General features: G+C 34.7%; 1 protein-coding gene across 1 annotated transcript; it reads right to left on the reverse strand.

Annotated features, from left to right (window-relative positions):
• Nucleotides 1-1,190: 1,190 nt before the first annotated feature.
• On the reverse strand, nt 1,191-5,207 carry LOC110466662 (cell wall protein DAN4-like). The gene has a single exon (XM_021523332.1). It carries the CDS (start codon nt 4,818-4,820, stop codon nt 3,021-3,023), a length of 1,800 nt encoding a protein of 599 aa, XP_021379007.1. The 5' UTR covers nt 4,821-5,207; the 3' UTR covers nt 1,191-3,020.
• Between the last annotated feature and the right edge of the window lie 5,778 nt (nt 5,208-10,985).

A 10,985-nucleotide genomic window follows, 5' to 3' on the forward strand; every position in this document is an offset into this window, starting at 1 on the left:
ACATGAGTGCACTAACGCCGTACATTTACATCAGTGAGAATAAGATTTGTTTTTACTGTGCATTGCCAAAGTTTTATCCCCCCTTCTTGATTTCAATGATTTGTAAATCGGTTTAAAACCACTTTTCCTTTTCAGTATCCAGAAATATTACTCAAATGTATGATGAAAATAAACTTATATGAGAAAGTCAGCACACGAAAATATTGTACGACTGCTACTACATAATAACTGTAGTAAACGAAGTTTGTTATATGCTCCTTAAAACAGTTTTCACCAGCAGTTAACAAATATATTTCACTTGCGATGAAATGTATTATTGTTAGCGAAATTCTAAAGTATCACTGAAGTGGTATTATAACGAAATATCACACCATTCAAATAATATAAGGTCTTACTACAGTCTCAAATTAACACTGCCGAAATTAGTACACACGTATAATTCTCTATGGTTTTCATCCCTCAACATAGTGGTACGATGTGAGATTAAAGGCGGTAATGAACGGTAACACGGAAAAATTGTAAATGCAAATGTAATAATTTGTGTTTATTTCGCTTTCTTTAGTTTTAGCAATATCGATGTTTGTAAAAAGATGGCTATTTACTGTAAGTGCGGACTAAGTAGGATGTTAGCTTAAAGTTACAAATAGGTTTCCCAAGTCCCTTTCTGCCTAGAGCTAACATCTATTTATAGCTACAGACAAACTTTCTTTAAGTCTCTTCCGTTTATAGCTGCCATCTTTTTATACCTACAGTCAAAACAAACCTTTAGCTTCCTGAGCTTCGTTCTGTCGAAACAAACCTTCCTGACCTACCTCTGCATATTACTACGTACTACCTATCTTTAACCACAGATACAATATTCTAGACTTCTTTCTGTCCAATTTAACCTTCATAACTACCCTCTGTCCTTAACAGCCTTTAATTACCTTCTGTCATTAGCTACCTTTTATTAATAAATACCTGTTTAAACGCTGTCGAATCTTTGTCTAGTCTTTGTAATAAAGTACTGTTTAGGATTACAATATACCGTACGTCAGGATTTCACAGTACCTACAGCTAGACGACTAAACACAATATATTTCTTGTGACTGGTGTTATAGAGGATTGTATATGCATATATACAAAATATATAACTATCACTCTCCCCATTTTCCTCGCATAAAACACAGAAATAATGACATTTTCATACAGAGTGGTTTTAATGTATGTTTTAATAAATTACACACAATAAGACAGGTATACATTAATAGCCAGCAGGCACAATACACTGCATATTCATCAACGTACTGTACATATAATGCTAGGTCTATTTCGTGATCAAGCCTGATTTATAGTCTCGGGCCATCTGTCCGATATTTGCATATTTGATGACTCTGGGCTATTTGTATTAAATTATAATTATGATCAATTGGTTTACCTACAGTAATACATTATCGTTTCGTTAATTGATGTAAATATATTTCAATATCCAGATCAGTTTCTTTATTTGATGTCATTGATTAGTATAGGCTACATCAACTTAAAGTAAATTTCGAGATGTATAACGAGTTAATTGTCAAAATATAACATTATAATTTTTACTAACGTTATTACTGTAAGGTTAATAGTATAACCCGAAGAAATGACACAATAAAAACGTGAAAAGTGAAACGTCTTTTTTATCAATTTCGACTACCCATAACTTCTTACATAATTCACGTGCATTAATTTCTTACATAATTCACGTGCATTTTGCTAATTCTTACGTGTTTCCATATTTATAGCAAACATATAGCTTTTTATGATATAATTAATCGTCTAAGAATATAAGCAAAATAAAACATATCCAAATTAGACGATTTCTTTATGATAACATGATTTTTGAAAAAGCTATTAATAGACTAGTATTCAGCTTTACGGTTTATTCTTAGATGCGACTTTCTAGGCCTTTACACGTAACAAGCTAATAAGAACATGTCAATAAATAGGTTTTGTTATAACTTAATATGTAAATACTTGGACGCATGAGCGTTGTTTGCGGTAAGAATATCTAAGAACAACTAAATATATCTGATGGGTCAGTAACTCACACGTTACCTCTGCTACACATAAATACGATATTAGTCATTGTTATAACTATACATTACTATAGACACGCCAGGTAAAATATTTACATTAACTGTCGTACGTGTCAGATTGTAAAACTCATTACCCAACGCCATTGACAATTGTAATCATGGTAACACACATTATACCATATACTTCATTTCCTAGATATCTAGAAACAGATTTTAATGCATATGGTAACTGAAATCAATTTCTTGAAAGTTTGATGTCTTTTTTTTGAAGTTTGTGAGTTAATTTAGAGAAATCATCAGTATACTGTAATCAAGATATTTACTTATGGATTTTAGTATAAAATTCAAGTATTTACCTTCTAAACATATAATCAGCAAACTTCTGTTCTATGGTAAAAAGCAAATACTTTTAACATACAAAGAAACATACATGGTTATATTTGTAGATGTACAAACAGCCATAACCTGTTTGGTCATCGCTCATATGAGACTACAGTAACGTTCAAAATTTGAACTTCTCTTATAATATGGTTACGAAACGTAGGTCTTTATAACACATTATTATGCATTTAAAATATCATGATATGGATTTCCGTATAAAAGCACCAAATGGGCAACGTGAAACATTCCTTATATTTCTAAATCAACGAAATATTGCATCACAACGTGAAACTCTTGCCCGGTGCTTTGTTTTATGGATTTCAAAAGATGTCACTCGGAAACGTTTATAACGAGTATTTGTCCGTCATACACAGGTATATCTGACGTACTGTATCCAAACTGAGACATACACAAAACACCACCTTTATTGTTATTATTGCATCAAAGCTACTCCATCATGTAAACATCAAGTCCCGCGCACACTCTTACCTTGTCTTTATTTGGCACATACTCCGGACAACTCTCTGTTTCACACACATCATTACCACAGTCCTATACATACGTTGGATTTGAATGTTTCTTTCACACTCTCTTATTATCCGGTAAGACATTCCGAGCCGTTCCTCCTAGATTTGTAAAAAAATTGTGCATTTTCTTCATGTCTTTAAGAATAGATTGATGAATCATGTTTTGAGTTTCCACGACTGGTTTGGCGGTCGTGGTAGTTTTCTGTTTTGGAGATGGGTTTGTGACTGTCTCAGACAATGATACGTCCTCCTCTTGGCTGGTTTGCTTGGGTTTCCTATGAAACACTTCTGATATAAACGGTTTCCTTTTCCTAGCTGAAAGCTTTGAAGGAAATAGAACGACCTCTTCTCGAGAAGATGCCTTTGCCGCCTTAGGTTGTTCCAACTTAACGTTTTTAACTAACGGACGTCTTGTAGACTGCACGACACGCGTAGAGGTTGGTTCTACCGTTGAGGCTGTTGTCTGTGTTATTGTTGATGGCGACTCTGACGAAATTTGGGATGCTGCCTTGTCAGAATATGATTTGGTTTTGTTGATAGTTATGTCTGATGGTGTGGATGCTGTTGTATCAGACGCAGTTGTGCTAGGAATATTAGTAGTTGATGCATCGGTTGTCGGCTTCAATGATGACGAAATCTGTGCCGGTTGTACGATTCGCCCTGCAGTCACTACAGGGACTTGTTTCGTCGACTTCCCACTATCAGAAACATGTTGTGTGGTGTCTTGAACTTCTGTTGTTGATCCAATAATAGTTGTTGTCTCAGTCAAAGGTTTTGATGTTGTAGTTACGACGGGAATGTCCGTAGCAACGGTCGCAGATTTCGTATCGTCCAACTGTTGTGGAACAGTTGTTGTTCTATGTATCTTCTCAGTGAAATTGTCTTTCGAACGAATTGTAGATGTTGTGGAAGGAACCAGTTCAGCACTGGTCACGAACTCTGTAGGAGTGGATGAACCATTAACTTGATACTCGATGGTTGTAGAAGTTACGGGAACAACATCAGTTGGCATAGTTGAAGTAGTTTGCGGTATGGTCGCACCAGATGTGGACGTGGTGGGATGTTTTGTTGTAGTCTTGTAAGACTCCGTAGAAGTAGATAAGACCGTTGTTGTATCAGTTGTTGGCCTTTTTGTTGTTTCACTCGTTGTAGCTGAGGTATCTGTTTTGATTGTTGTACTCAAAACCGTTTTTGGTACGTCAGTGGTTGTTTCACGGGAGTCCGAAGTGATTGCTGTTGTTGTTGTTGTTGTTGTTGTTGTTGTAGAGGGAGTTGTAACTGCTTCAGATGCTTCATTTGAAGTTGACGCTGGAGTTGAAGTAATTGGTTGAGCAGTACCAGTTGCTATGGCTGTAGTTGTAGTAGACGTTGGTGTAACAGTATCGGTAACTGTTACAGTCGATGGTGCAACAGTTGTTGTACTCGTAGTAGTTACGGTCGTTGGTGCAACAGTTGTTGTACTCGTAGTAGTTGTAGTCGATGCTTTAGTTGTCAACTTTGGAATATGCACTGTATCTCTCTCGTCACAAAGATATCCTCGCCATCCTGGCTCACAACGACACATCCATTGGCACGAATAGAGAGAAACTAAATCCGTGCACAGCCCGTGCTTGCACAATGGTTTAAATATCTTACAACCATTTCTGATGCACGGGTTAACATCATTTGCCCCCACATTCTTTGTCGGCGGCGGCAGGGGCTTTGCTTTATCTTCTGCATTGAGTTTTCTCAACAATTTCGGTGGCCACAGAGAATTAGCTTGTGCTCCATTACAGTTCAAGAAAATCACATAAAAGAGCAATCCGTACTTTATACACATGCTTGTGTCGGAATTAAAGAAATAACGTCCGTACATAGTCAATTGAATAAATAAGTTTGTATATTATAGTTGCTATATTATAGCGGGAAGTCTAGTCTGGTAGCTCCAAAAAATCGGTCGTCCAGCTCAGTGTGTATTAATATGAAACGTATTTGTGTTTTCCTACCTATATACATATAACGTAAGTCCACGGAGGCCTTTCCAGCGTCTGCGTTCCACGTACTTGTGACGCACACACGATACTTATAGTGTCAATATGTTGATAACTGTCACATATTTTACAAAAGAGATAAAACGAGACCACTGTTTCGCTCTCTCGGTTCGATTATCAGAGGGAATCCTCGTGACACTGATGCGTTAAATAAACAAGAACCGGTGGTGGATAATTCCGCTCTAGACGTGTAACAGTAGTGTACAGCTCTTCCGGCAGTCGGTGAATGTATGAGACAATGTGATAAGTAGCTGGCGTCTTATACTACCTGGCAGAGACGGATGTCATTAATACGCCTCCGGCTTTATTACAAATATTATAACTTCATTTGCAAAGCAAATGCTTCATTTTATATATGTATATATGTCTGTTCCCAGCAGAGTAATTTGTTAAAACATAAATTTGACAAAAATCCCCAAACTGAATTTTGCTACAATTCTCGACAGCATCTTCTTTCATGTTCTTAAATTATTTTCTATAATTGCATTAAAATTCAGCTAATGCCACGTTTTGTCCTCACCTGTTGTTGTTTTACCTGTTGTCGTCACACGTGGTTACGTTATGTTAAGGAAGACATATCGATTTGCACGCTTAACAGAACCTTTCGTATTTTGTAGAAAAATAATGATAGCGCAGAAAACGGTGGCTGCCGCTAGCTACGCAGGGAAGGTAATTGATGATAGTGTGAGTTTTCTTCACTGGTAAAGCTAGGTTGCCCCTTTAAACCTTTCAATGGAAGCAGAAAAAATGCTCCGTGAAAACAGTTCTTCCATCCTTTAAGATCAATTCTTGTAAACAGTATTCGCTATGATGCAATAACTTAAAGTAAACTCACGTAAACATTTACTACGAAGATGTACGACAAAGATTGGTGATATTCGTGTATGTTTGCCGATTATTCAGGTGTAAAAAAAAAACAAAAAAACAAATGCAACACATTATATGCACCTGCGGTGATTGCTTTTTTTCATTAGTTGAAGAAAAAGAGTAATTTTTATGTTGGATTTTTAAGGATTAGTTGATTATATAAGTTTAGTTATTGTGTTATGCTATCATGTATATTTGAAGTCAAAGTTAAACCCTTTAAAGTTGAAGACTGATAGATCGTTGATATCGATTAAGCACTATTAAAGTAATTCATATAAGCCAACAATTGCTATTAGGTAAGAGCCCGGACCTTCCAGCAGACATGTGTTCACACGCCATCAAACATAGTCTGGTTTCCGGCCATGTCTCACCACCTCGCACAGAACATTATAGAACATTACTACGCGGGCTGTATAGGAGGGCAGAAAGCGGGTTACGCGTAACGTCGTTTGACGCTCAATAACCAACTCATTCAACAAAGACTGATACATAATTATAGGAGGAACAATTGTTGTTTGAGTGAACATGTAGAAGCTACAATTGCAAAACAGAGAATCACTAGAAATGCGAAATAAATAAGCACATATTCAAACAAGTCGAGGCAGTAAGCCAAACAAATTAAATGTGTGACCAAAGTTTGTCCATATTCGGCTCATCAGTAGAACTTTTGTCCAAAAGAATAGAATATATGTCGAAAGTGTTCATAAACATTTGGAAGGGGTTATAAAACCTTTTTCAAAGGTTGTATTATATTCCAATATTGGCCTACACAGAATATTAATTCATTAACTAGTATTTTATATCATCTGTGACAAAATATATTTAAGCCATAAAGTTCGGACCAAAACAAAGAAAATGAATAACAAGATGTCGTTCGAAGTGCAAAATCAGTCGATACAATTAAATTAATCATAGGAGTCTTTAAAGACTCATTTTGAATTTCTGACGACAAGATAAATTTCTTTATTTACCTTTAGCATCGAAGCATATGAAATGCTATTTTAAAAACTGTTTTTCCTCTCATTCATACAAAGACGATTTTTGCCAGGTGTACCGGAAGGGAGTTGCTGAATGCTATGGTAATAACCCTTAATATAATCATTTCTGAGGCGATTTGAATTTGACCTATTCGTACCTTTCATTGCTGTTCTTCGAGTAATATAATTTACTATAGGACGAAATACGATAGATACATTTCTATAGGAATAAAGGCATAACCTACAACAGTGATACCTCTTTATTCTAATTACACTGCAATGTACAGACATTGTAGCTGTTGTGGCGTGGACACGAGTAACCCTTTGTCAAAAATAATAGGATGGTTCGTCACCGGTCGTAAATTACATATAAAACATAACTTAATTACAACAAATTTACTTTTCCGGTTTCCAGTAGTAGGATGTCGTATCAGCTTTTCCCACTTACATAAGAGCGCATATAATATATAGAAATTGATATTGCTCCATTTAAAAAACATACTATGCTATAATTACTTTATCTTCTTCGTTGCTGCAATTTTACTATATTCTACATAAATCATTGAGCAAAATGTCAAAGAACATGTTAGTACATTTAATACTTACACTTAATTTGCAAAAAGTTACTAGACACTTCAAAGTCTATTACTAGTAAGTTTCAGTAGACTGTAGGCACTCCATTGAGAACAACTTGTCGCACTCCTCTGACCTATTTGTTTTCATTTTCATATGAAACTGAATTGATAGAAGAGCTTGATAGGACTGGAAACAAAAAATGAAAAATATTTCAATTTCACTTTCAGATATATATCGACGATGTGCTAAACATGTATTTAAATAAGAAGGTCGCATATTTCCTCCTAACTTGAAATTAAGGACATTACATACGTCTCTACTCCAGCTGCCTTCCTCCGTCTTTACTGTACAACATTGCCATCAGGGACGCCATACTATTGAACTGCACGATTAGCGATACGAATTTTCGTTCATGAATTTCCCTTTTCTTGACAGTTGCATCCCAACATTCCAAACCTTCGTTGTTCGGTTTTCAAGTGCTTGCTGTGAATAGGGTTTCTAAAGATGTTGGTCGATGCAGATTATGGATAAATTTTATGGAAGCCATCATGATATTTGCGAAATATCCTATTTCCTCGTATGCTACGAATGTCCTTTAATTTGCTCATAAATATATCTTGTTATGTTGTTGTCACTTCCTCGATTCTCGATATGAGGAAGTTACATTACTTTGATTTCTAAGATTTACAAGGCAGGTATCGTCGATGAAGCAGAAGAAGCTATCCTTCCGGAACTTCTTCTTTTATTATCTAGTACTTGTTCACGGCTCACCATGTAAAATCCTGTAAATTAATTTAATTGTGTAGGATAATAGATGTATTAACCTGATAAGTTTTATTAATCGTTTTGAACTTGTCAAACACCCCCACTGCCTCTGTCTTTATCCGGTGGCTTTGTTAGAGGACTTTTATTTACACTGTCTATGAGGCAAGAGAGACAAATTACATATCTACATTAAGCAATCGATTTTAGTTAAATATACAATAAGAAGTATCACATTTAGAGGTGAATTAGATTCACTTTTACATGACATTTCCATGCAATCAATGATGCATTTTAAAGGAAGAAATTGCATTAGTAATGCAGCAACAATATATATACGTACATTAATAAACAGTTGACTTTCTTCAATTCCTGCGTTTATTTGCTTATATATTTATATATTGCCTTAGTATTAGTGCAATAGGTTTCCTCTCGATCATTTATATTCATCTTGACTAATGACCTCGAAATGTGATCAATCTTGGTGAAGCAAATATTAATATTTTCCTAAAGTAAGGGAGATAACTTTATAACGCAATCGAATAAAATGTGTGACATTTCATTAACTTAGAAGAGACACAGAAGAAAACAAACAAAAGACAAAACACGGCTCCATATTTCATAAAGAGGACAAAATGTCCTTGTAGAACTGAAGCCTATTATATTAAGAAAGTTAATGACAGATCCTTAAGTAGATACACCATTGCTTCAATATTTGAAAAATGTATTGATCTGACGTAAAATCAAATTATTTATAATAGCAAGTCATGTAATCTTCCGAGAACAAATCTTAACACTTTATTGCTTTTTTTTAAATAATTGATTGACAGCAAGTTAAGTGTGTAGACCCATACTTATCAAAATGAAAACTTGTTTGTCATCAATTAAAAATTTGAGATATTGGCTTAGCTTTATTTCCTGCATTCCTGCAATGAACATGCTGTTTTCAATTCAAGACACATTCACCAATACGCTTAATACTTGTATTGCATTATTACAAAAGAGATATACCCCGGTATTATGGTAAAATGTCAATCAATGGTATGTTTTTAATTTACAAAATGAATACTCATATATGTTTGTTCAATGATTTAAAATGACTTAGACCAGACAGAAGCGAAAAAAACACGATTGATCTCACCTTTTGCACTAGAGTTGGAAAGAAATTGTATTGAATAATCAATGTTTTGTGTGCTAGGCAAATGAATAGTGTAGATAAGGTCCTAGGGGTAGATGTATCTGTATAATTTATAATTAGTGCTCTCACGTCTTACATACCAGAGTAAGCGTGACTGTGTAATAGCCGGAATTACTGTGAACAAGACACCGCTGTGACAAGCAGATATATGGGGGCTATCTGTTCTAACACACTGTCAGGTCAACGCTATGGAATGTTCTTTTTTTGTTCAGATAGTAAATCTTTTGAGCGTAAGATCTCGAGATTCATTTTGATAGACATCCAATAACATTACTAAGAAAAAGATGTAACTACAGTTAAATTAGTACATACAACTTATAAATCAATGTCTTACTGATTTCTTTTACTGAAAAAATCACATTCCGTCTTTTAGACAGGTTTTTGGTGGTAAATAAAACGGTATGAAAATAACGTCAACAATCCTGAACAGATTCTAAATTTAGCACATGGAATAAGAAGTAGGATTTTTTAAAACTTTATTGTGAACTATACACTGATCCCCTCATTTTTTTTTTGAATGGATAATATCATATTTTGTTTACATATTTATTTCATTGATATATACGGGTGCACTGACATATGCTTTCTAAATTGCTTCAAACACCTTACAATGACCATATGGACGAAATACAACCTTGATGTATAAGTATATCAGTCACATTCATGAATAAAAAAAAATAATTTGATATTTTGGGAGGAACCAAATGAAATGTTAGAACACTCGTACTAACATTGGTGAATTATCATATTTTCGTTTTGAGGAAAAAAACGAAGTATTAAATTGCTATCTTAACACTACAAGTTGTTAACATATTTCCTTAAGTTAGTACGTATTGCTGTAACTAACAGTGTTGCAACAACGTGTGAAATAAGATTCACTATCAGCATGTGTAAGTTACATTTTACATTGCAAATTCGCTGAGTGCAGAAAGATAATTAATACCGGGTAATATAATCTGTTATGCTTTCCGGACAAATTCATTACCGGTAACAATTCATTATTAAAATGAAACATGAATGTAATCTATCATATTTGTTGGTTTCACCGTGTCAGCCACAAGCAAATCTGCCGATTCATAGTCTATCACGAACAGTAAGTACACTCTTACTAAACATTCACCTCACATTTACTTTAAAATCTCATTAACTCATATGATGCCTAGAACAAAACGCAGAAACCATATTTCGTATGGTAGTGTCAAAGACAAAGTCCTACCTGAAAGTCGACACGGAACGACGTTTGTATAAATCCTACCTCCTGTTTATTTGTTATTCAACATACTTCCCTCGTATTCAAAAGTTTTCTAGAAATAAGCCCACAAAACAATCATATTGTGAAGTAATGCATTAGGGACAAACTAAACTTTATATTGATTTAGTGATGTTAATATTTCCCCAAACTAAAGGATAATTAACAAGCAATGAGTGTTAACTACTCGAAAATTAACCTTATATCAACGTTGATGGTGATCTATGAGCAACCTTACTGAGCCGCTACCTTAATTTGAATGATAACCATTGATTATACCTTCTTTCTGAGTTATTTTGCATAAAGTATTATAATAAACGATGAATATATTTGCAAATGGTGTATCTAGTTATGCATTTAA

Source organism: Mizuhopecten yessoensis, unplaced genomic scaffold (assembly GCF_002113885.1).
Source record: "Mizuhopecten yessoensis strain PY_sf001 unplaced genomic scaffold, ASM211388v2 scaffold11139, whole genome shotgun sequence".
NCBI classification, from domain to species: Eukaryota; Metazoa; Mollusca; class Bivalvia; order Pectinida; family Pectinidae; genus Mizuhopecten; species Mizuhopecten yessoensis.